This window comes from Camelina sativa, chromosome 11, assembly GCF_030686135.1.
Source record: "Camelina sativa cultivar CO46 ecotype springtype chromosome 11, ASM3068613v1".
In the NCBI taxonomy this organism is placed as follows: domain Eukaryota; kingdom Viridiplantae; phylum Streptophyta; class Magnoliopsida; order Brassicales; family Brassicaceae; genus Camelina; species Camelina sativa.
In genome coordinates this window covers 1,794,311-1,818,778 of record NC_141890.1, presented here as the reverse complement: position 1 = coordinate 1,818,778, position 24,468 = coordinate 1,794,311, and the positions used below count along the sequence as shown (strand labels likewise).

At 35.8% G+C, this 24,468-nt stretch overlaps 3 protein-coding genes and 2 pseudogenes across 10 annotated transcripts; 3 read left to right on the top strand and 2 right to left on the bottom strand.

Moving 5' to 3' along the window:
- Positions 1–823: 823 nt before the first annotated feature.
- On the bottom strand, positions 824–3,122 carry LOC109127210 (UPF0725 protein At2g20620-like). 2 transcript variants are annotated; one of them, XM_087471740.1, is made up of 8 exons: positions 3,018–3,122; positions 2,598–2,687; positions 2,232–2,486; positions 2,088–2,132; positions 1,808–2,000; positions 1,581–1,711; positions 1,396–1,482; positions 824–1,289 (listed from the first exon to the last, which is right to left on the bottom strand). In XM_087471740.1, exons 2-8 carry the CDS (start codon positions 2,658–2,660, stop codon positions 1,071–1,073), a joined length of 993 nt encoding a protein of 330 aa, XP_087327866.1. In that variant the 5' UTR covers positions 2,661–2,687; positions 3,018–3,122; the 3' UTR covers positions 824–1,070. The 2 variants fall into 2 exon arrangements, with proteins under 2 accessions (XP_087327866.1, XP_087327865.1); XM_087471739.1 differs by lacking the exon at positions 3,018–3,122 and adding an exon at positions 2,790–3,011.
- A 7,248-nt stretch (positions 3,123–10,370) lies between these two features.
- Positions 10,371–12,601, top strand: LOC104721089 (calcium uniporter protein 4, mitochondrial). 3 transcript variants are annotated; one of them, XM_087470978.1, is made up of 3 exons: positions 10,416–11,143; positions 11,363–11,418; positions 11,835–12,601. In XM_087470978.1, the coding sequence occupies exons 1-3, from the start codon at positions 10,565–10,567 to the stop codon at positions 11,836–11,838; spliced, it is 639 nt and encodes a 212-aa protein (XP_087327104.1). In that variant the 5' UTR covers positions 10,416–10,564; the 3' UTR covers positions 11,839–12,601. The 3 variants fall into 3 exon arrangements, with proteins under 3 accessions (XP_010437300.1, XP_087327103.1, XP_087327104.1); XM_010438998.3 differs by lacking the exon at positions 11,363–11,418 and having other exon boundaries at positions 10,371–11,143; XM_087470977.1 differs by lacking the exon at positions 11,835–12,601 and having other exon boundaries at positions 10,401–11,143; positions 11,363–11,657.
- Positions 12,602–13,472: 871 nt separating this feature from the next.
- Positions 13,473–14,761, top strand: LOC104721087 (fatty acid elongase 3-like pseudogene; annotated as a pseudogene). The gene has a single exon (XR_015572328.1). The product of XR_015572328.1 is annotated as a fatty acid elongase 3-like pseudogene (transcript).
- A 400-nt stretch (positions 14,762–15,161) lies between these two features.
- On the top strand, positions 15,162–16,622 carry LOC104721088 (putative F-box/kelch-repeat protein At3g24610; annotated as a pseudogene).
- Positions 16,623–20,144: 3,522 nt separating this feature from the next.
- LOC104721086 (vacuolar lysine transporter YPQ1) lies at positions 20,145–22,734 on the bottom strand. 4 transcript variants are annotated; one of them, XR_015572852.1, is made up of 11 exons: positions 22,398–22,734; positions 22,257–22,299; positions 22,132–22,158; positions 21,851–21,952; positions 21,668–21,780; positions 21,220–21,397; positions 21,029–21,126; positions 20,845–20,940; positions 20,716–20,736; positions 20,463–20,612; positions 20,145–20,359 (listed from the first exon to the last, which is right to left on the bottom strand). XR_015572852.1 is itself a non-coding variant. In XM_010438995.3 (11 exons), exons 1-11 carry the CDS (start codon positions 22,628–22,630, stop codon positions 20,252–20,254), a joined length of 1,173 nt encoding a protein of 390 aa, XP_010437297.2. In that variant the 5' UTR covers positions 22,631–22,734; the 3' UTR covers positions 20,145–20,251. The 4 variants fall into 4 exon arrangements, 3 of the variants coding, with proteins under 3 accessions (XP_010437297.2, XP_010437298.2, XP_087332087.1); XM_010438995.3 differs by having other exon boundaries at positions 21,029–21,130; XM_010438996.3 differs by lacking the exon at positions 22,132–22,158 and having other exon boundaries at positions 21,029–21,130.
- Positions 22,735–24,468: the final 1,734 nt, after the last annotated feature.

Here is a 24,468-nt window from a genome sequence, read left to right as displayed (position 1 = left end):
TGGCCCATTTAGTACCACATAATAAAATCTAACTATCATGTGAAGGTTACTCTTTTCAAGATTCGACAAAAGAAGGAGATCCGATCAAGAACGAAACAACATATACATTTCCTCTCAAAAAGTTGATTCGCCAAATTAGTTTCGGGATTTCCTACAAAGTTATTGGGCTTTATAGGAAACAACATACTCTACAAACATTATTTTATACCCTCCCCCCTCCCACCGACAAAGTTGTTGGGCTTTTTATTTCATAAGACCCAAAATGAACTTTTTTTTTTAAATGCTTATCATCTCATTTATTAAAACCAAAAAAAAGAAAATAGAACAACAGACCCAACGAAACCCTAAATGAACCCAACAAAAGAAATATCTTCCTTGTAGTTTTAATTATTTTTATTAATTCCTATTTTTATTATTATAAGTTTTTTTGGTGAAGTTTTATTATTTTGTAAAAGCATATATTGTTTTTTTTTTATAATAATGTTAGATGTTTCTAAAAAAATTGTTTAATAAATATATTGTTAGATGTGAGTTTTGTGTCCGTGTTTACTTGAGCTTCATAGTAATATATTGTAAATGAAAGCAACATACGGTTATATGGAGAGAACTGGAATTTGGAAGACCAAAAACAAACTAAACTCAAACAACAACATTTTCAGACGAGCATTGGCTAGCTCATTTTGCTCAAAATAGTGTAAATCCATTCATTTTTGTGGTCTCTACTCTCTATAACCTTGCCAAATTGGTGAAACGCGCGCTACGCGCTCTTAATGCGCCTGACCAAATGCTTACATTTGCTATACATTAAGATAACACGAACGAACACAAAAACACACGTAACTCACATAAAAGTTATTCAAAGACCACAACATTCCATAATGTCTTGAAAGACAAAGACTAAACACACATAAAAGTTATTCAAAGACCACGCGATACATAATAATATCTTGAAAGACACCAGACAAACTTATTCAACGCTCCATCCATAGTACTTTCTTCAAAGAAAGACCTCAGAATACATAATGGGACGATATGAAACAACATTTGATTGATAGATAATGGTGGACTTTTCACATCTTAAAACACTTGACTTCAAGCGACATATGATCTGGCGTTCCATCCATTGTTCTCCTTATGATAGCATTGTAGTTACGGCCGCCACGGGTTTTGAAGGAAATGTAGAAGATTGCATTCTCGGCCTTGGCCTTCTTCTTCGGCTCCACATCTTCTCTGGTTTGCACAATGATCTTTCTCAGCTCAAATGGCTGTGCCCACCTCAGATCGCTTTCCTGCAAAGACAACACCAAGAGAGATCATTAACCTAGATACACGAGTTCCCCATCTTAATTTGTTTGTTTATAGAGTCTTTTTTTTTTTTTTTTTTTTTTGCCTCACCAGGAAACGGTCTAACGTGGTAAAGAATGCAAGTTCCGCATACAGATGAAGCCATTGCTTGTGTTCTTCCACGTCTGATTCTTTCATCTGCAACATCAACAACAATATATCACATGATCTTTGTGACCGACCATGATTATTTTAACTTTTAAGACTAAAAAAAAAGGGAGGGAGCTCTCTCTCACCTCGTAGTATTGGAGATTATCAGTGGCACCGTCAGGCACCCAATCGGGAATGTCATCTTTGAAGAAATCATCCACGGCAAGTCTGTCAAAGGCTGCACATAGGTGGCGTTCCACCTCCTCCTCCTCCTCCTCTGAGATGGTACAGTGGAAAATATTAAACACACACACACACAAAAAGAAAAAAAAACAAACCAAAATATATATATACCAAATAACACAATTTTTACCTGGAGGCGGCTTAAACCTGCAGAGCGTTGTAATCATAGTCGAGCAACGTTTCTCCTCAACCTCATTATACCGAGCCCTTGATTCGAATTCGGTTAAGGAAGTGTCGCCAGTGGAATTGTGTACCAGGGAAGGAAGTATTCCAGTATCCTTGCGGATATTCCCAAATGCACACATATATTGGAAGTTTGTCCCCTACAAGGTCAAAACAAAATAAGACGAACTTCGCATTAGAAAGAAATCAATAAAATAGTCGACAAGACACAGTCGAGAGAGAGATACCTTTTGAAAATTGTAGCAATGAAGTCCAACTTTGCCAAGTAAGTCCTGATAGATTGATTGATTGATTGAGAGAGTCAAAAATCAAAATCTGCGGAGGTTACTAATTAAAAAAAAAGAGCCAAAAAAAAAACAAAAAAAAATTACCCGAGGTGTAATCTTCTCGTGTGTAGGATAACCAAGAGATTCCAATGGCAGCCACGACGATGGTGCGGGAGAGTCAGGAATGATAAAAGGTTCTATGATGGGCGGCAGTGTATAATCAACATCATCAACATAATCATCATCATCGGAAGGGGGCAACCCCAGCAGCCTCCTCAGCTCACCCGGCGGTAAGAGAGATGGGTCAACCAAATAGGACTTGCCTGTTATAGGGTTCACGCGATATGGGTTTCCCTCTTTCTTCAAAACCAAAAAATAAAAAGGTATATATGACGTTCGTGTTTTTAAAAAAAAAAAATGCAAAATCTTGAAACCGCGACTGATTGATTGAGGAATCAGAAATCCAATTACATTAAACATGATGCCCGAAACCGAAATCCCATAGGGGTGAGGACACTCGAACACAGACGGCATTCTTGGAAAATCTCTGTCACCAAAAACCTAATTAAAAAAAAAAAAAAAAAATTGGAGGATTAGATTCAAATTGAGATTTTAATAGCCCAACAACACTAAACCGCAATTCTGAACATCTATCAAATTCACCATGCATGCTTTTGAGGACAGACAAAAACTGCATATATATATCAACAACAGACACCCTAATTTATTTCCACGCAGCCGTTATGAAAAGCGAGTGATTCACCAAATCAGGGTGGGAATGATCAACCTCTGAAACTAAAATCTAACTATCATGTGAAGATTATTAATCTTTTCGAGATTCGACAAAACAAAGAGATCCGATCAAAGAACGAAACAAGCTAACATATATACCTTTCCTCTCGAAAAGTTGATTCGCCAAATTAGTTTCGGGATTGGGCTTTGTAGGAAACAAAATAATACCCTAGAAACATTGTTTTATATCAACCGACAAAGTTATTGGGCTTTTTATTTGACTCATAAGACCCAAATTTAAACTTTTTTTTTTTTAAACGCTTATCATCTCTTTTATTGATACTAGAAATAGAAAATAGAATAACAGGCCCAACGAAACCCAAAATGAACCCAACATAAGGAATACCTTCCTTGCAGTTTTTATTATTTTTAGTTTTTTTTGGGGTGAAGTTTTATTATTTTTTAGTAAAAGCATATATTGTTTTTTTTTTTATATTGTTAGATTTTTCTAAAAAAATAGTTTAATAGATATATGTGTATATACTATTACTAGTTGAGTATATACTATTACTAGTTGAGAAAAAAAAAATTATCGACACAATTTTGGTTTAATTTTGATAAGGGGGTTGTGAATATTAATCATAAAGTGTCAAATTTATTCATATATATCCTAATATATACTGATTCTTTTTTTTTTTCCTTAAAAAAAAAAAAAAGAATTGAAGCATGAGTGCCTTTATTTTCTGATTCCACCGTCTCAATTTTCATCAACAATAGATTTGATAATGTCAGCGCTGTCAAATCTGCGAAGAGAGATTTATGACAAAACCTACTCCCTGCTCTCTGATCCCTCCCTCCCTTACAACGACTATACGAAAGGTTTTATCCTGCACCATCTCTCTGAACTGGTTTTTATATATTTATATTATTTTATGACTATCAGAAATCATCTATCTATAAATTATTTGATTGTTTGATATATTGAATATAGTTTACATTAAGTTGTATATAAATGTAAATGGTAGGTGTGATTGTTTATATATGGCAGTAAATTAGTCATGTTTTTATTCTTTGAAATGTTGAATAGATATTAACAAAAAATAAGCAAAACATATGTAAAATATCTATATATACATTTTTGCAGCAGTTTATAAAAAAAATCCTGGAGTTCCAACTTATTTACAGGAATGCTATTGTGTTAATTTTTGAAATTGATAAATTGAGTTCTACGATTAACAATAAATAACTGAAGGCCGAAACCATTTCAGTTCTACTATTAATATTAATCCGAATAATTTCCCCCCCCCCCTCTCACCCCAAAAAAAAATTTCAAAAATTTAATATTAAATATAGAGAGATTTTATTACTTTCGACGATGATCTTAAGCGAGATTTGTGGCCAAACCTTTTGATTTCCAAATATCTTAATCAATTAAGCGAAACAGAAATAAATGTCAGAATATATCATATCACACAAAGATACCATAACAAACTAATATAGTAATTATCTCCCTAATTACTTGCTTGATCAGAGCTTTTTTGGTATCGTAACAGATGTGTTCATCGACCTAATCGGTTCCCTATAAATAATACTAACCTAAAACTCGAATAATCCTAAGCAATCACATTTGTACAGCTTTCACAAAAAAACTTAAACACTTTTTCTCTTAATTCTCTATGGCTACTACTTTTGCATTCTTGAAAGATGTTCGAAAACCACATGGAGGGTCCAAGTGAAGGTCATTCATTCATGGCGTCAATATACCCAAAACACTGGTGAAACGCTAGAGTTGGTTTTCTCAGATTCAATGGTAAGAAAATTTTCAAATAAACTTGCATAAATGAAACAAAACAAGATATTAGACTTTTCTATTACTAATGCATCTTTTGGGTTTCATTATTTCAGAGTAAAATATTTGCCTAAATCCGTGTTCTCTCATGGCCAACTTTTGTCTAGGGTTACATCCAAAAAGGGTTTGAGAATACTAATACTAAACAAAGAGGCAAAGATTCAGAAGCAAACAACTATTACTATGTTTAATAAAAAATGCAGGCACCTATTCAATTACAATAAGACCTCTCAATCCAAATCCATGACTCAGCCATATCCTTATTGGTTGTAAGGAATAACATAACTTTATATTTTACTGAAAGTGTCTTTTGATTTTTTTTTTTTTGGAAAACACAGTTTCTTTACTTTACTACATTTATGTAAAACAGAGAGCCAATTCATTTAATCTGTTTCAAATTTTGTCAAATTTTAAAAGCTGATACAGCAAACACATCTACTACATATACTAACCTGAATATGTAAAGAACTGAAGACAGTTATTGTTGGCACCAGTAGTATGTTACATTTATGAGCTTGAACCTGAGGAAATCAAAAACAATTACCTATATATAACAATAACAATAAATCTTGATTATTAGAACTTTAACACCTTCCTCTATTACTCACCATTTTTTCTTTTCAAATTGCTGAATTATTACTGCCACTTATATTAGCTGTTGTGTAGAAATTAAAGTAGCCTGCAAAGTTAAGCATTTAGTCATTATCATTATGAATACACTGACTACTGAAGATTTATGTAAAGGTCAATTGTACTTAGCTTTCTCATGGCAGCTTCAGGTTTTATATATGAATACTGGATTTATGTGGTCAGGATTTGGAAATCATGTATCCATGTCATAATTGAATATTGGCAGCACTTCATATTAGGTGAATCATCATAAGCTCATCACTTCCGATTTGTATAAATCATTCGCTGACTTGATGAGAAAAGCAATCCTCAATGATATTGTTTCCATATTGGATAATCTTTCGTATTGCCAAACAATCTATTAACATCTCGATGTAATAACATCTATATCAGATCGAATTAAAAAAAAAAAAAAAAAAAAAAGAAAAAAGAAAGAGAGAAATTTACCTCAGAACCATTTCCAAATGGAATCATTGTAGAATGTTGATCCGGTGTCCTCTTCTGAGACGCGTGATGTCGTTCGTCCACAAGAAATTTCGTCAAATTCGCAAGTATTTGGAGTGGTCCTTACTCTGACCTCTCAGGCAAACCTCCATTACGAGGAAGCCGACGAGCCCGACGAGCGTATTATCATGCAACATCTATGTGACCTAATTCCTCTTTACCCTTCACTAAAACCGGAAGCAGTGAATAATCTCATCCAGGTATCTGGAGTGGTCCCTTATAGCTATGATGGGAAATACTACCACGACGTCAATGTCATCATCCGACTATAAAAGCTTTATCCTGGTACCCGTCCTCGCGTGTTCATGACTCCCTCCAATGGAAGAAGCATCAGGGATGATCTACGAAGTGTCAATTCACATGGTTATGTCTATTGTTCTTATCTCCGGAATTGGGTTGAATCCACATCCAATCTCACAGGACTTGTGTCCCATCTCAGTGCCATATTCTCTTGTCAACAGCCTCTTGAAAAGGTGTGTATTTATAATCTAATTAAAATAGATCATATATTAAAGACCTGCACCTCTGTTGCACAATCAGTGTTACTGGAGCAAAAAGCTTTAAGAGTCCATATTTAGTTTTATTTTGTGACACATAATGACAATAATTTTGCAGGGTCGTTCATCGAACACCAGTCCTCCATCTCAAGGTGTTCATGGCATGGTAAGTTCTGATGACCAAGTGCCTCCTGGTGGACAAAAACCATAACATGGGTCTTCAACTACAACATAATTCTCTCTGTGACAGGCAATGGATTCTTAAGAGGTAATATGGTCTCAAATCTGTATATATATCTTGTTATCTTTTTATAACTTTACTGCACGATAATTCTAATTTCCGAAGTTGCTGATTGATGTGTGTGCATGTAGGACTGGGGATTTAAGGGAAGGATAAGGTGTGCTCTTCCTCAGCAGGAAGTAGAGTTTTAAATAATCTAAAATAACTTCTTTTTGCTTTCTCGGACAAGTGTGATTGTGAAGCTAATATTTTGGTAACTAACTACGTTGAATGTGTATGAAAATTCGAAAATATCTCGTTGCTATTCTTGAGCTCTTGCATATATTGCAAAGAATTATTGAATTATATATTTAATCGAAATCGAATACTGATATCTGATGGAGTCATGTTGTTAATTTAAAATGAATGTAAAGATTCGAATACACTTCAAAAAAAAATTTGGTATATTTTTAGCTAGAAATTATAAAATCATCCCATTAACTTTTCTATTTTGACCCCAGTAATCTTAAAAAAAATAAAATTTGACCCTTCAAATTTTACATTTTGACTCCATTTAAATCAATATTTTCATTTTGACCCTCCTAAAAGTTTGCATTTGTACCCATTAACTAAATATATTTTCATTTTAACCTCCTAAGTTTTGCATTTTTATCCTATTACAAAAAAAAAAAAAAAAAAAATTAATTCCTCTAAAATGTGGGTCTGGCTCCGCCACTGAGTACAGTGTTTACACAACAAGTACGGTAAAATGAATTAATAATGCTGGTTTAACGAGCAGACACATCACATCTAAATAACGTTCATATAAACCAAAAAATATATATGTCAATTTCAGTCTTAATAGGAGAAGGTATTTGCCACCAACCCGAAACCCATATGGCCATATGCATAAATTTGCATGCCAACTCTTTTATTGCAATCATGTTATATTCGACACGAGCATGTTATTGTACGATCGGATTTTACAAGGATTTGCCTTATATTTGCTCCGTACCGTACGTACACAACAACTTGCCGTTTGATTTGTTTAGAAATTTAATGGTGTGTAAGCAGTGTGTAATGGCCTCCATTGTTTTCGGAATTTACGTGTCTTGTGGTAGCTAGCGTGAAGAAAACTTTGGATTGTTATTCTCAACAATATCTTTCATTTCTCTTTCTGTGTGATCAGTTCATTTCCTATCCATAGATCCCATGTGCATATATTCGTCTAATAAGAATATGAATATCACAATACCAACGATATACTTACGTGAAAATGAAAAAAAAGAAAAAGTAAAAATTACAGAATCTGATTTCTTTCGTTGATGTTGTGGTTTATAATATGACAATGCTTGACAAAAGGGAATTATTTCGATATTAGAAAATGAAATGAATGTATATGTTAATCGCTTAATATTATTACTCTGAAGATTCTAAACTAGACAGTTTGTTTGTACCGGGGATTGCACAACTTAAACAAATAAAGATTTTGTGGGAAAGAGCAAGCAAGTTCTTTTATTAATCGGGGAAAATGTGAGATCGTCACTTAAAATAAGTCGGGATAGAGCTTGTTAGTTCACAAGCGAACTAGCAAGCTTAAATTGACGAACTGAAAATAGGAATGAATTATACGAAAGACAATAACAGTTTTCGATGCAAAGTATTGCTCTGTAGGTATTGTCCGCGGGTCAGGATGATGATCCCTATAAATGCTTTCTCCTTTTATAGGGGACTGTTGACCTAGGGGTGTCTAGGGTTTTCGTCGTGAATTCCCGAGATTGCCCTTTGTGGAAATTAGTGGACTTGCTCCCAATCTTATCGGGCCGAGATTGTAATTAATGAATTTTGTTGGGCCGAGTGGCATATTGGACGTAGCCTATATCCAACACACCTCATCTTAAGTAAAGAGTTATAATGTAAATATAAGAAAATTAATAGTTGAATTTTAAAATTAAAAAAATGGAAGTGGTAATCATCGATCATATAATAATTAATAACAATAAGAAGAATTCCATATGATAAAGTATGTAGTCTTAAGAGTGCATAATTTGCAGCTGAGAAACTGGCCACTTGCGCAAACTAAACAAATTAGCATATGCATTCGGCATTGTTTATAGATTCGGACATAGAAAAGAACCGATGCATTGAGAATTATTATTACGTCACCGTGATAACCATTACGATCGCAGGTCAAAATTGTCGATTTTTTTTTCAATTCTTAATATATAAATACAAAGTTACATGTATTGTATATAATAATAATGTCTTACAGAGTTACAGGTTATCCAAGTTTTCGAATATCCTAGTTAGAACGTAGAACCAAGATTATCGTTGAGTACTGGATATAAAAGAAGAATATGTTCACACATAGGTACATAGCAACGCATATTTAAATTAGAGTTTGAATGAATACATGATCTTAACTTAAACACACAATAATATAATAATATATCTTCATCAATTTGGATTAGCAGTACAACCACGACTACATGTATTTGGATTTGAACGTGAACATCAGATCTATCATTTTAATTCGAAATGTAAACGTGATAATTTCAATATAATAAATGGCAAAGTTGTATATTTTTTTGTTTTGCTGGTGTCTCAGTATATGAATTCAGTAACAATTGAATTTAGAGTTATGTTTTTAATGTGAAATTTGAATCCAAAGTTGATTCTGTCACAAACATATATGTTGAGCCAATCTGGTAAAAGTTGTCTATATTTGATTAGTTGAAAATACATGAAGTATATCTGCTAAATGGATTTAAAGTAAATAAATTACAGAGAAAAAATATATAAAAAGTATAATTTTGTATTTTTGTGTTTGTTTTCAACATGTATCATCCCAGACTCCCAGTGATGCTCTTTTAAAAAATAGAAAAGTACCATGTGTTTCTCTTGTTGTTTTTCTAAGTGAAATGAAATATATAATTATCTCACACAATAAGACTAACTTATATTTAAAGAATTGAAAATTATCAATATAAATTAGTCATATCTCCAAACATTAATCATGATTCTTAACAATATTATATATATTTCATTAGTCTTACAGGTTATCCAAGAATCATGATTAATCTTTGGAGATAAGACTAATTTACATTTAGAGATATTACCATTTAAAGGGTAATCTTACTCATTTGGGGGCAATGAATCCACGAGCTCATTATTTACAAGCGCCATATAAACCAAACTAAACCAAAACTTTAAACCAACAAATAAAACCTCGCCAATTTGTATTAAACCCGTTCATCATGTATTTTAGACACAAACCATTCGTTTACACACACAAAATTTTATATTTCTTGTAAATTGTAACTCACCATTTTAGAAGATAAGACACAAAATGTGGCGACACGTCCGTGTGTTCAAAATTACCATACACACACATTATTACATCACACTTACTAGTTTGTAAAAGATAAAAACAGAAAAATGTGGCAACACGTCATTGTTTCAACAAAGAAAAAAAAAATCTGTGTTTCCTTATATAGGCATTATTACATCACCCAAAATAATTATAATCTCTTTAATATTACCATTCACGTACTAATTGCAAGAGATAAACTTCTCATTAACTACATGTAAACAAGATAAAACAGAAAATGTGGCGACACGTTTTTGCCTTTTTTTTTTCTAAATCTGTTTTTTTAAAAAGTCATTTGAGATATTAATTAAAAAAAAAAGAGGAAATGTAAATCGGACGGTTATGGAGGCACCTCCGTATTATCAACATAAATCCAACCACGTGGACGGTAGTCAGCTATCAAAATCTCGAGCTCATATTCACGAAAAGGCAACGTTATATTGAATATTTCGTGATATCTCTGCTGACGTGTATGATCTTCCGGCACAACAAGACTTTGAGAGAAGAGTTAACGTAATGTTCTGTTCTGTAACAGAGGACTTTGGTTACCTATATAAAGCTCTTACTTGCTGTTTCAATTTTCTCAACTAAGTTTATTGAAAATCAAATTCATTTTTTTTTCTCTTTGTATTTGCAATGGTGATGATGAATAAGCTGTTGTCGCATCGTTTGTTCAATATGTCAAAAATTGCGTCGCAGGGTTTAATGAACTGTCGTATCTCGTCTTCTTCGTTAGCCGTGCGAACTAGGGTTCCTAATAATCTAGGAGAAGCCACGATTGATCCGGAGCCTGGTGATTTGACGATTTCTCGGAGGTTTTTGCACAAAGACTCCATGAGTCGGGCGGATGGTACTATGAAGATGTCGATTGGGGAGGGTTTGATTGAGAAGCTTCGAGAAATGGATGTGAACAAGGACCGGATTCGATTAGACGGGCTTTCTCATCATCGGATGATGGAGAAGGAGAAGGAGGAGACTGAGTCGTTGGGGCTTACGGTGCAAGACGTTAAGAAGTTGCTAAGAGCGTCACAGATCGAAGTTGTTAAAACGAAGCTGTTGGAGACCGGGAAAATCTGGATTCGTTACTCTGATTTCGTACGTGTTTGTAGTGATTCTTCGTTGGATCCTTCTCAAGGACCTTGGATCGCTAAGATGCTTGACGATTCTGGAAACGTAATCGTTTTGGGTGATTCTGTTTGTTTAAGACCTGATCAGGTATAACTTCTTCCTCCTCTTTGTTTTTTTTTTTGTTTCTCTTCCATTTGCATGATGCGACCTTCGTGTGTGTTAGACAAAAGAACAGTTAGGTTCCTTCAAAAGTTTTCGTTTCTTTGTTGGTTTGATTTTATTTGGAAGCTATTGAAAACTGATATGTTTTTTTTTTTTTGTTTTGTTACGGTTGTATTCTTTTCTTGTGCATCGAATTTTCAACAGGAGATTCAGAAACCTCTGTGTCACCTAGAGGCACGTAGGAGGGTCCCCAATTTGAGGTGGTGACAAAGAGGAACACTTTCTATGGAGACCACAACTTTTTAACCAAATCATACTTCTTTTCTTCTCTATAAACCTTGGGGTTGATGCCAAAACCCAAGGAAAAAAAAAGATTGCATAACTGGTCATCAAATCTGTCTACATATTGGATTATTTGGGTGACTCAAATGGGTGTAATAGATCATTGATTTAAGTTTTAGTTATGGTTGTTCTCTGTTTCTATGGTTTCTTTGATCATTGGTGCCTTTTCCTATGAGGGTGGATTAATTCAAACATTAGTCATTAGTATCATTGATCATAAGCTGTTTTGTGTGTTTTGAATGTTATTCATGTCAATAAAGCTTAAAAGCAGAGGTGAAGTTCTTGTTTTACCCAACAGTTTTCTGATTTTTGTCCTTGTCCTGTGTGTGATCAGGTAACCAAGTCCATCGAGGGCCTGCTTCCTTTACCACAGATCCGTAACCCAAATGACCCAAGAAGAAAGGAACTAAAAGAGCTTGAAGCCATAAAGACGGTCATAGACGAGAAAGCACATTCTTTGGTGAGAAGAGAGCTGTGGGCTGGTCTAGGTTACTTGATCATCCAGACCGCAGGGTTCATGAGGCTAACGTTCTGGGATCTCACATGGGATGTTATGGAGCCAATCTGTTTCTATGTCACATCGGTATATTTCATGGCGGGTTACACTTTTTTCCTCAGGACATCGAGGGAGCCTTCCTTTGAAGGGTTTTACCAAAGCAGGTTTGAGGCTAGACAGAGGAAACTGATGAAAACTCAGGATTTTGATGTTGGGAGGTACGATGAGCTGAAGAAGCTGTTTAATCCCAAACCTTCTGCTGCTGTTCCCAAGATTCTTGGAACTCTGCAGAATTGATTTTTTGGTGTTTCCTTATCCTACCTAACCTGAGAAAGATAAAACTGACCCCCCAAAATTGTGTACAACAATAATTTTGATAACTACAAAATCTTTCTAGGGACAGTAAACAAACAAAAAAAGAGAATAAGACAGAGAAAAAAAGGGTTCTAGTAGTGCGGCTTATGTAATTTCGAAGAGTAGATAAAAAGAATCATTTGTAATGATATACTGTGATAAACTTCTATCATATATATATCAAACCCCCTTATGTATAAATTATGTATTCAGTCTTTGTGTTCTTATAAATACCAGGTATCCGTTTTCCATGGAGCTTCTAAATGATAGTAGTAGTTTCTAAAGAGAACCATGTATAACATATGCTTAATAATGATTTCGTCGGACTTACATAAATGATGGGTAGAGCATGTTCTGCGTGGGAGTAGTTGTTGTATGTTCACCGTCCAAGTCTCCTTTTGATTAATTCACGAGGAAATGAATTACGACCGTGTAAAATAAAAAATCTGAGTTTTGTAGGCCACAAGAAAATGAGACAAAAGAAAAAGAGTCACTTTCTTGAAAATAATATCATGTGGACAAAACCGAATCACTCATAGTGAAAGAGATGTATATTACAGTTCCTTCCATAATAACGATTAGGATACTAGTTTAATAGTTTCATCCATTGTTTGGTAAACGCAATAAATATTTTGTTTACTCATAAGAATAAAAAGAAGTACTATAACGCGTACGTATTGCCAAAACAACAATTAGGACAAAAGAAATTTACTAAATTAATTCGATTCTTGATCTATCCTAGCTGGTCATCAAATTGTGTGAAATAAATTAATAACTCGTTACTATGCCTTACTGATGATTCATCTTCGTAACAATCGCCAAGTCGCATATTCCGATGTTTACATTTTGTTTTTAACTTTTTTTAAGTAATGCTCTGTTTCTCATCTACCCCTCCCTGAGTAAACTAATTAAACTCTTAACCACGAAGACATAGACACAGTTTATGTATGTCCAGACTCCAGAGAGGTTCTTCTTTGGTTTTCCCACCTGCTTTTTGTCTAGATTAGGATTTGTTTTTATTGCGAGTATGGTAATGTATCTAAATCTAATGATCAACTTGACGTGTACCAATTTTTCTATTCAAATATAGTTTGCTATTTCGACTATAAAGTAAAATTCAACTAAGACCGTAATTTTCATTAACGTTTAACAAAATCAGTTCACATCGAAAATTTAATATGACAATTAATATTGGTCCACATTATTTTGCTTTCATGACAAGACCGGCCATTTCGTTACACCAATTATTGGAAAAACGAAAACGAAATAAATCATCCTTTTTAAAAAGCTTAAATATGTAAAAAGATGCACGCACACATATAAGAGACACACTCGAGAGAAGAAGAAGAAGAAGAGTCACCGTGATCACCACCATCACCGACACCGTCCGATCAAAATCAAACCATGTCAACGTTTCTGATCAACTCTCTCACATACTACCTCTCCGAGCATCCATACATCGTCCGGTTCCGCTGGAGCAACAGCCAATCATTGGGCTCCACGTGGTCTTTCCTCTTCACCTCAATATCTCTCTACATCGCCGTTTCCTCCACCCTCCACATCATCCTCTCCGCCGTACTCCGCCGTAACCGGTCCGTTCCTTTAGGCCACATCCCCGAACTCCACTGCCTTCTCATGTCAATTCTCTCCGCCACCATTTTTGCCGGAATCCTCCTATCCGCCGCCGCGGAGATCCGTGACACACGGTGGTTCTGGCGGCGGAGCAAAACCGCCACTCCTCTCCAGTGGCTTCTCTGTTTCCCTCTCGGGACTCGTCCCTCCGGTCGTGTCTTCTTTTGGTCGTACGCGTTTTACCTCACACGTTTCCTCCACATGTTCCGTACGATCTTCGCCGTTTTGCGTCGCCGGAGACTCGCCGTGTCTCAGCTCTTCTGCAACTCCGCCATGGCCTTCACGTCGTTCCTCTGGCTCGAATTCTCGCAGTCGTACCAGATTCTAGCGATTCTATCGACGACGCTGGTTTACTCGGTGGTTTACGGGTACAGATTCTGGACCGGGTTTGGTTTACCCGGTTTGGCTTTCCCTTCGTTTGTGGTGAATTGTCAGTTGGTTCTCGTGGGGTGCAATCTCGTGTCTCACGCTGGGGTTCTTACGATGCACCTCTTTAAAGGTGGATGCAATGGGATCGGCGCGTGGGGTTTAAACTCGGTTCTCAACGGTGCGATTTTGTTGCTTTTTCTCAACTTTTATATGAGAATACATTCGCCGATGCGACGCCGTATCAACAAAACTTCGCCGGAGCTTGAATTACCGGCCAACGTAACGGAAAAGAATCTCATCATGGGTTGATGATCCTTTATATACTCAACATAGCAAACCAAATCCAATTATATTATTTTTTTTTTACATAGAAAATTGGAAACTTAATCTAATTATCTCCTTCTCCTTAATCTAGTTTTGTGTGTTATTAATTGTTACTACTATAGTTTGGTGTACACCTAGTAGTGTTAATTGCTTATTAAGCTACCTTTTTCAACTAGTGACGCAAGGGCTTAGATAATTAGGCCCTAGATACGTCATGAGAAGGTTTACTTGATACCCAAATATGGCCCAGATCTGTTACTTTTGATTTCTCCAATTTTGTTAGATACCCAAATATGCCGACAAAGTGAAAGAAGCACACAAGTACAAAGTAAAAAGTACTTGTACTTGTTTTGTGTCCGAATCCGCCGCTTCTCTTCACCAAATCCCTGATCGAGAAGGAGAAATTTTATCGCAATAAAGATTGATCAATTCATAACCAATCAGTCCGATCTGTAATTTTTTGGTGTACAGAGTTGTGAATTGGGAATGCGAGAACAGTCGTCGACAATGTCGTCCGATTACCCCGACCCCGAACAAGTGCAACCGCACAATAAAAGAAGGAAGAAGATGAAAGAGACGTCTCCATCGTGGTCTGGGTTACCGGATGAGGTGGCTGTGAGTTGCATGGCTCGCGTCTCGAGATTGGACCAAGCAGCCTTGTCACTCGTCTCCAAAAGACACCGCACTCTCGTGGCTTCCCCTGAGCTCTGCCGCACTCGATCACTCATTGGTTGCACGGAGGCGTCTTTCTACGTCTGCTTGCGCATCTTACCTGACCCAACCCCACGTTGGTTCGTCCTCACAGGTAACCGTCGGCTGAAGCCAATCCCATCGCACCCCTGTTTGGCTCCGGAGTCATCCTCTTTCGTGGTGGTGGATTGGGGAATCTATGTAATCGGTGGAATCATAAACGGCGATCCAACACCCGACATCTTGTTCCTCGACTGTTTCTCTCAGAGATGGCGCCGCGTCCCGTCCATGAAGATGGCTCGTGTTTCCCCATCGGTAAGCGTAGTAGACGGTAAGATTACGTATTTGGAGGGTGCCGAGGAGAGGAAGCTGATGATTCATCAAACTGGGCGGAGGTATTCGATCCAAAGACCCAAACTTGGAGTAGTTACTTCACTACTCCCAAGTTGGCACATAACCTCAACCAAATTGTGGTGATAGAGGAGGAGAAGAAGGTTTACGCCGTGGATGACGATGACCAGAGCTTCAACTTTTTGCCAAGTGAAGGTAAATTCTGGAGAAGCGGGAAAAGAGATTCCAAGCTAGGAAACAGACACGATTGGTGTGTCATCGGGAAATTGTTATACTGTCGTGGTACTCGCGGGAGGATACTGTGGTGTCATCCAGATGAGTTGGATTGGAAGGATGTGAAAGGTTTGGAAGAGCTGCAATTGTATCTCTCTGGTTCCAGATACATCTTGAGGGACATCTCCAGGCGTACCATGGAACGGCCAACGAAGACCAAAGTCAAATATGATATTAGCAAACTCTGTAGTAACTCTGCTGGGAACATTGTCATCTTCTGGAACGCGCATCTTGCAGATTCTGAGACTATGGAGCTTTGGTCTGCAGAGATTTCTTTGGAGAGGCGGGAGGATGACGAGATTTGGGGGAAGATTGAGTGGTCCAATGCTGTCTTCAATCTTGATCCTCTCTCAAACTCATTTAGCGTTAAGGTCTTATTCTCTGCTTCTGTCCGTGTGTGATGTTCCAATCAATCAACTGGGAACGCACATCTTGGAGATTCTGAGAATATGAGCTTTGCTCTGCCAAGATTTCCGTGGAGAGGCGCCAGGATGCTAGATCTGGGGGAATACTGAGTTCAAGCTCATATAGCGGTAACGTCTTATTGTCTGCGTCGGTCCGTGTGTGATTTATCAGTTAATCTTCTCAATCCTTGTTTGAACTATTATTTATATCACATTTGATTTGACTCAATACTTGCTTTATCGTTGTTCTCTCTATATATGTGGAATTGTTTAGTTTTTGATGCAAGTTTATTCTAGCTTAGTTCGCCATTTTGGTGTATTAAGTTTTGTCGGGAAACTGTTCACTTGTGCTCTGTTCTGCCTTCCTGGTGCATCGTTTTCATTGTCCTGACCAATATTGTCCTCTGGTCTTGGCAAGAGGAAGTCTGTCAAACCAACCGCCCAACCAACGCCGGTGAACCAGCAGCGTCAAAGGGAATGTAATTTTGGTCAGGAGTCTGAAATGCTCGATAAGAAAGTGTATGCATATTTGAAACAGAAGCATGTCGACTGGAATCTCAGTGAATGGATCTGACATACTGCATGGATATAGAAGTTAGAAAAGAGCTACTTCAACACAACATCTCCAAAATAAGAGGATAGCCAATATTTCTTACGTTATGTCGAATGGGAAGAGTGATGGAGCTATCAGGAACGTAAATTTGACTGGTAAAACATACCAGCATGACAATCAAACTTCTATAAACTGCAACTTCTAACAGATGCTTCTGAGCTTGCTTATGTACTGGAATATAGAGGCCTAAAGTTCTTACGGTGGAGGACAAGCTTGTGATCCTTGGGTGCAAGTAAGCTGAATTCTTTCTTCTGATAGTATGTTTTTTTCTCTTCTGCATGTACTAACACATAATGTAACTGTTTAATAGAGATCTTGAGAGGAGAATTGTTGAAACTGAAATGGATTTGACACAGGCAAAGAGACAAGACTACCTTAAAAACCAGAAAAGTGTCTCTTCTTCAGGGAAGAAGATGCTTGCTGTTATTGAAGTTTACACAGGCTTTGGAAGTCACTTGAAGCGCAATAAGTTAAGAGGCTCTTGGATGCCACGAGGTAGAATTATGACTTTATTTGTTTGGTAGAATAGATCAATTTGGTACAATAGATAAGTTTTCTCTTATGGATTTTTCTTCTCTTTAGATGAAGCTGTGAAATGATTTGAGGAAAGAGGAGTTGTCATACGCTTTGTGATTGGATGAAATTTGTAGTCAAGGATTATAGTCAAGGATGAAATTTGTAGGATTTGGTGGTTTTAAAGTTGCAACTGTTGAATCTATTTCTCCGCTATAATCTCGTGGCCTTAATACCATGATGAAAGCACAGTCCTAGGTGAAGGTAAGTAATTGATTTCTTTTAACTTTGAGAAGCATTGTGTGTAGATGTTATCTGGCATTTATCTGCACATGGCCAAATTACATGTGGAAACTGAATCTAGCATTCGTATGTCTGCTACAGACACTTGTATTTCTCCCCTGTGGGGGTATAATTTCAGCCAGGATACATATATATACGATACAAATAGTTGAGGATAGTAAATCGTCAAACTAAAAGTTGAAGCTATCTCTGTTTTGGATGGTAGATACTTGTGACATTGAGAGTGATGTAACAACAAGAAGAATCATATGTTAACTGGAACCGTCTCTTTTTTGGTCTTCTCTTACTTTTTGCCTCAGTCTCATCTGTGCTCTCGTCTTGTTTGGCAAAATAAAATCTAAAAGCTTCGAAGATGACATAGAGATAATGCGATGTCTTATTGATATTCTCGAAGGTAAAGTAAAAATGTCATTGCTTAGTTCGCCATTTTGTCTGAAATTTTGCTTCGAATTTTCCAGTGTCCCCTTCACTTTCTCGATTTTTCCTCTGTTGTTGCAGTCCATTCCTAAGAAAATCCTTATTTTGCAATGTGATCGAGGGGAGTGTTATATGATTATTGGGTTTTATACATTCTGATTAAAAAGGGTCATCTTATTTGTCTTGTCGATTCATCTCTCTCATGTAACTTCTGATTTCTGTATGCACACTGTCTGTGACTCGTCTTTAAAAGTTGTATATAAACTTCATTGTGTTTCCATACATCTATAAAAACGCGAAAGTTAATGAATCGAATTATTTTGGATTTTCTTAATTTGTTTAATTATTATACAGTGCAAGTGCAATATACATAGATCCCAATTTACTACTAGTACATTTTTTAACACATTTTTTTACAAATAAATCAGGACCTAAGCGAGGATGTTAAGGGACGGCCTTGTAAGATGCAAAAACATCTCTAGGTACAGCCAAAAGAAGGAAAATAAGAATATAGGAAACGGCAATGTTACCCAATTCATTAACCTGGCAATAGCAATGGATCATCAAATTCTACTAATATATATTCTTTATGCCGAAAAAAAAAGATTTATACAAGGTTCACCAAGTGAGAAAATTTATAGACAAAGTTATCTGAACAAACATGCTAACAGAGAACTAGACAATCTCGGTGCCTAGTGCTGCTAACCTACAAAGCTTTTGAGAGGAAACGGTTGCAACAAGATCTCTTCGGCATCCAGTTCGGAATAAAGTGCACAGCAGCATGTCGCATGATCCATCCAGACAATCTTACTGTGTCGAAGATACACAGGCTGGGAGACATCTGAGATGATATCAGCTAACTCCCGAACATGTACACCGATCTCCTCCACATAGGTAATTGACTTCAATTATTGAATAAGAGAATAATGATCAGATTTTACATAATTACTCAAACATAAACAAAGAGAGTTGTACCTCATCCGATATGTTTTTGACTTTACAAAGAATGCTTATTTACCTATTTGGAAGGGATCGGTGTACAGGTAGGGTACAAAAATTATAGGTAAGTTTAAATTTTTGTTTCGGAGCTTGACCGACTCTGACTACCGAGAGAGTCAAAATCATGTTTTCTTTTTTTCTTTGTCGTCAAATTTTTTTCTTCCCTCTAGATGACTAGATCTTGGGATTTATCTTCAAAAAACTAATATATTTTTAAATTAAACCATCTCAATTTATGGTATTAATTTAGATTCCAATCATTATTTATATCTTCCTCAGTTCTTCCGTTTAGATATATAAAAAATCATGTGCAGCGCTCAATTGGTGGTATGATTATTGCAGCCATTCTCTCATAAGTTTATATAACACCATTAGTTTCTTTGTATGATTTTTTTTGTTTACATAACATCATTAGTTTTTTTTAATCTTCTTCGATTTATATGTATCTGTGGAAAGAGTTGCTTACTAAGATGGATAAACTATTTAAGACCAAACTATATGATATATAATTGCTTCATCCAAAAATATAAAATAAACTATAAACTAACTATGATATCACTTAAAGAACGATCAAATTGCATTCAATGGATATCAAAAAAAAAAAAAAAAAGACAGCCAATGTACGAAATTTATGCAACACATGAACAAATACTATTACTCAATTTGACAAATGATTTTTTTTTTCTTTTTTTTTTGTAACTTGTGCATTAGAGTCCGAAATAAAATTTGATCATTGTCTTACGTGCACATAGTAATTAAGAAGATGCATGCAGGCATATATAATATGCCAAGTCCATAACGTTGCGTATATTTAATTGAAGGTTGAAACTGTCACTGGGTGGTTCCAATTAGTAAACTGATTAAGAAATTTTCACTAATCTAAAACCTAATTATGGATCAAAAAAATTATAAAGCCCAATTAGTAAAGGCCCATTGGAACGTTGTGATTTATTTGCATACATACACTATGAAATCAATAATACTTAAAGACCAAAAGAAAATCAAATAGTGATTTACGAAACAAAAGTTTTGCTTGCTTCGACATAGTCTCCATAGCCGTCTTCTTCGGTTTTTATGCTCTCTGACCTGCAATACTTGTAGTAGATATACTGCAATATTATCTGTATTGGTTTTTTTTGGATTAAGGTAGCAAAATAAAAACATAATGGGAATGTGATTATTCATATTTTTCATTTTTGAGATGAAAATAGTTAGAAAGGATACAAATAGATCGAGTACGACGCAGACAATAGCATCAAGCAACCAAGGGAGGTTTGGTTTGATGTTGTCCCATTCAGTTTTTCGAACAAGAATACTACCAACATATGTTGCATTGGCTACAAGCGCGAATACAAACATAAGTGGATTCATACCCTGCCAATTATCAAACCATATTGTTAATTGGATCATATACTACAATTCAGTTAATTATACTTAATATGTGTTTGTTGGTTGCCTTGTAGTTTTAGTTTGTTACCTCGACGTTTCCTCTTTTGATCTATTTGTAGAGACATCGTTCCCGGGTGAAAATCAGATTAGTATCCAATATCATAAACAACAAGCAAATAAAAATGAAAAATATGAATCAAGATTTGCTATAGCTTACGTTGAGCCAAATCTGAGGGATGCGTCCGCCCATGTAAATGGCGGCCATTAGCCATCCCAACCATTGTCCCAACGCGCTATGCTCTACTATTTTTTCCTGCAGAGACGAGAATATTTCGAAGTCGTTTTCTCGCATTTCACTCAATACATTAGAAAACAACAAAATGCTATTATATGTCACGCACATTAAGAAGCCGTCTGCTTGAAGCATGTGCGTACTTTTCAGCTAAGCTTTTGGCCTGAAGCGGAAGACTAGCCGATGCAGCCAAAAACGTTCCGAAACCTGCCTGAGAACAAGAAGTCCAGAATGGGTCAATATTTGTTCTTTCAACCTTAAAGTGACTTTTCTAGTCGCTAAGTAAAAAGGATCACAAACCGGTCTAGGTATTGGCCTTGGTTGGGTAATGGTTATGACAGGACACGTAGACATTGTCTCATCTTCATCCGATGAAGAACCATTTTCTATTGCCAAAGCCGAAGGCCCACTCTTAGCCACTCGAAAATACGATGATCTTAATGGAGGTGTTCCGCTTCCTGCCAACGATCTTGCCGACCTGAATATATATAGTCACAATTGAAATAAACTAATGTATAGGTTGTGTATATTTCATCAGCAAGTATTTAATTACTCTTTTCCTCTGTCTCTTCGAAATCTTGAGAAAACGACAAGAAAAAAACAGAGTGGGCAGGGGGGAACGCATTAATTAATAAAAATATCTATGACGCATGAAACTAATGCCACAAACTTTAACTTACTCGTAGTTGAATTAGAGTAAAGTAAACTAATTAGAGTAAACATGATTATTTTAACAATCCGTACGTACGTGTAATAGAACTCTTTCCGAGGAGAATCTTTGTAAGATCCTCTTGGGATGGAAATAGCAGATCCCGTCGTCTTCGGTAGTTTCAATGGTCTCTTCTCTTCATCTTCCTCATCCTAAACAAAGTATCAACACCTAACAATGTAATCAGATTTTAATTTTTATAAATTAGCACTATATAATTACCGTTTGAGTACAGATCTTAGTGCGTCCATGTCTACAAAGTTTGTAGATGTAATCGTAGTAAATAGTCTGGATCACCAATACCACAGTGCTCACGGTGTAAAGCTATAACGAAAAAAGTTAAAAAGAAAGTGAAGTTAAGGGGATAAAATTGTAAATAGAATAAAACTCAAGGCGGTCGAATCAAAATAAACAATTCCGAAAAATAGACTTTAATTTCATGGAAAAGACACGTAAGCTTTGTGGCGACATATGTTTATGCGGCGAGAAGACGACGATGTTACCAAGGCTGTGTAGAGCTGAGTCGGCAACTGTTGAATAAAGACGACAAAAAAGGAGAAAACAATAATAAAAACAAAATAATTATGTATGATGTATCCATAGTATTATACATGTTTGTGTAACTTACAGTAGCTGGTTCAAGAAGACAACCGACGAGATTGAAGATGTCACTGCACCAATTGATGAAAATCATATAAATAACGTTAGAAAAGACTTGGTTACTATCATAACTGATAAAAATTGAAGATGATGATGAGTGTATACGGACCCGGCAACCCAAGCGAGGAGGAAGGAGAGAGAGACACCGTGACTTGACTTTGTACGGAAGTTAGTAATGATCTGAGGAATCTCTGCGACGCCCCAACAGATGAGGCTAGCGATTCCAAGTGCGAATGAAACGTCGTCGTTTATGTTACAGAGACAGTCGTCGAAGTATCTCTCTACCCATCTCACGCATGCCTTCTTCTCCTTTAAGCAGTAACCTTCATACACCAACACCATCTCTCTTAGTTCTTTCTCTCTCTATATATTATCTGTTTGTATGTCTCTCTCTCCGAGGGTCTAGATTATTATATAGGATAATGGGTGAAGAAAATGACAAAATCATTTTAAAGGAGATAGGAGAGATATATATATGTCTAATAAGATACATGTTTTCATCATATACTTGGGACCATTTATTTTACTTGATGAACTGTATCGTGCTGCGTATTGGCCAAATCAAAGCTTGTAACGTTTTCGAATCTCTTAGACTATAATTAGTCTTATATATTATAATTATTTGCGTACTATACTAGTGGATTAAGAAGCATTAGCAAGTTGTTTATGTAGTAAAATCGATATCTGACATTAACTACGTAAGATTAAAAGCTAAGACCATGATGATACCAAAGTGCACAAATTGACATAGTACATAACTAAGAATCTTCTTTCAACCGGCTGAAGAAAACGCTCGATGTATGATTAATGAGGCATATTCTCTTTTTATATGCTGAATCTCTCAGATGTTCAGCCTTTTTGGTACGGTTTGTTAGGTATATTCTTTTTTGTTCCTATGAGGCTATGAACTAAACCGTAAGCCCTAAAGAAAATGTCATCAGATTAAACAGAAACTTATGTATTTGTCTTCATTATATATTGTACTTCTTTGGTTAATTCTAATTTAATGGTTGTGAAAGTCACACATTATATATGTAATTCTTTCGGTTGAAAACCTCAAATTGAAAACCTCAAATTGAAAACCAAATCTAATCCCGTTTACTTATTTGTCTTTTTTTCTTAGTAGTATTATTATTTTATAGTTCAAACTTCAAAGTGTACGAGAAACTTATTGGAATAACTCCATGATGTTGACGCTGTAATACTGTAAAAGATGCTGTAATTTTCATACCTCATTATTATCTAAGCAACTTGCATTTTGTCGTATCAAATTCAAAACTTTAGATATTTTCCAAACCTCTCTCCTATTTACAAAGCAAACGTTAGATCAAAATAATTAGTACTACTTTTTTTGCCTATTGGTAACTCATTTTTGGAAAAGCCCGACAAGGTTGTAAAATTTTGTAGTTTTGTGGCGCGATTGGCTGACGCAAAACAACGGTCCACAATTTTTTACTGAACCAGGAAATAAATAATTAACAAACGAATTATGAAGGTGCCAAATAGATATCGTGGTGGCATCATGTTACGAGAGGATGATGACATCTTTCATGAACCGACATTAATGATATCTTCATGAAACGGGCTCTTGACTTTTACGCTTAAGACTAAAGTAGTCAGTTGAATAATTTCAAATTTAGTTGCGGATTATGTAATGGTTCTTGAATTTTGACATAACACTTAAATGGTCCCATTTAATTTGCCGTAACAAAGTTCAATACGTTGCGTCCTTCTCCTCGACATGACATTGTGAACGATCAATCCAGTAGCAATAATTCTAAATGCCGAGCACTCTCCAACCATTAATTTCGTTAACATCATACGGTATAATGTTTAATGACTACATTAAATTAGAAAAGTTAAATTTTAGCTACTGATTGTTTTCGCTGCCATAAAAAAAACATCGATTAGAAATAAATCATGTTCATTATAAAACAACATTTTCAGTTAATCAGTTTAATCGATGGTAAAAAAAAGTAACAAGAAACCCTTAGGTCTCTCTCCAACATGAATATACATGCTCAGATTTTTTTTTTAAAGAAATCATTTGCAACTTTTACAAATAGAAAAATCCTATATATCTCTCGGATGAATAAAGTTTGATATGGTAATAAATACTATGATAAAACTATAATATCTCTAATAAAATATTTCGAAAAACATCAACGTTTGATAGAGTA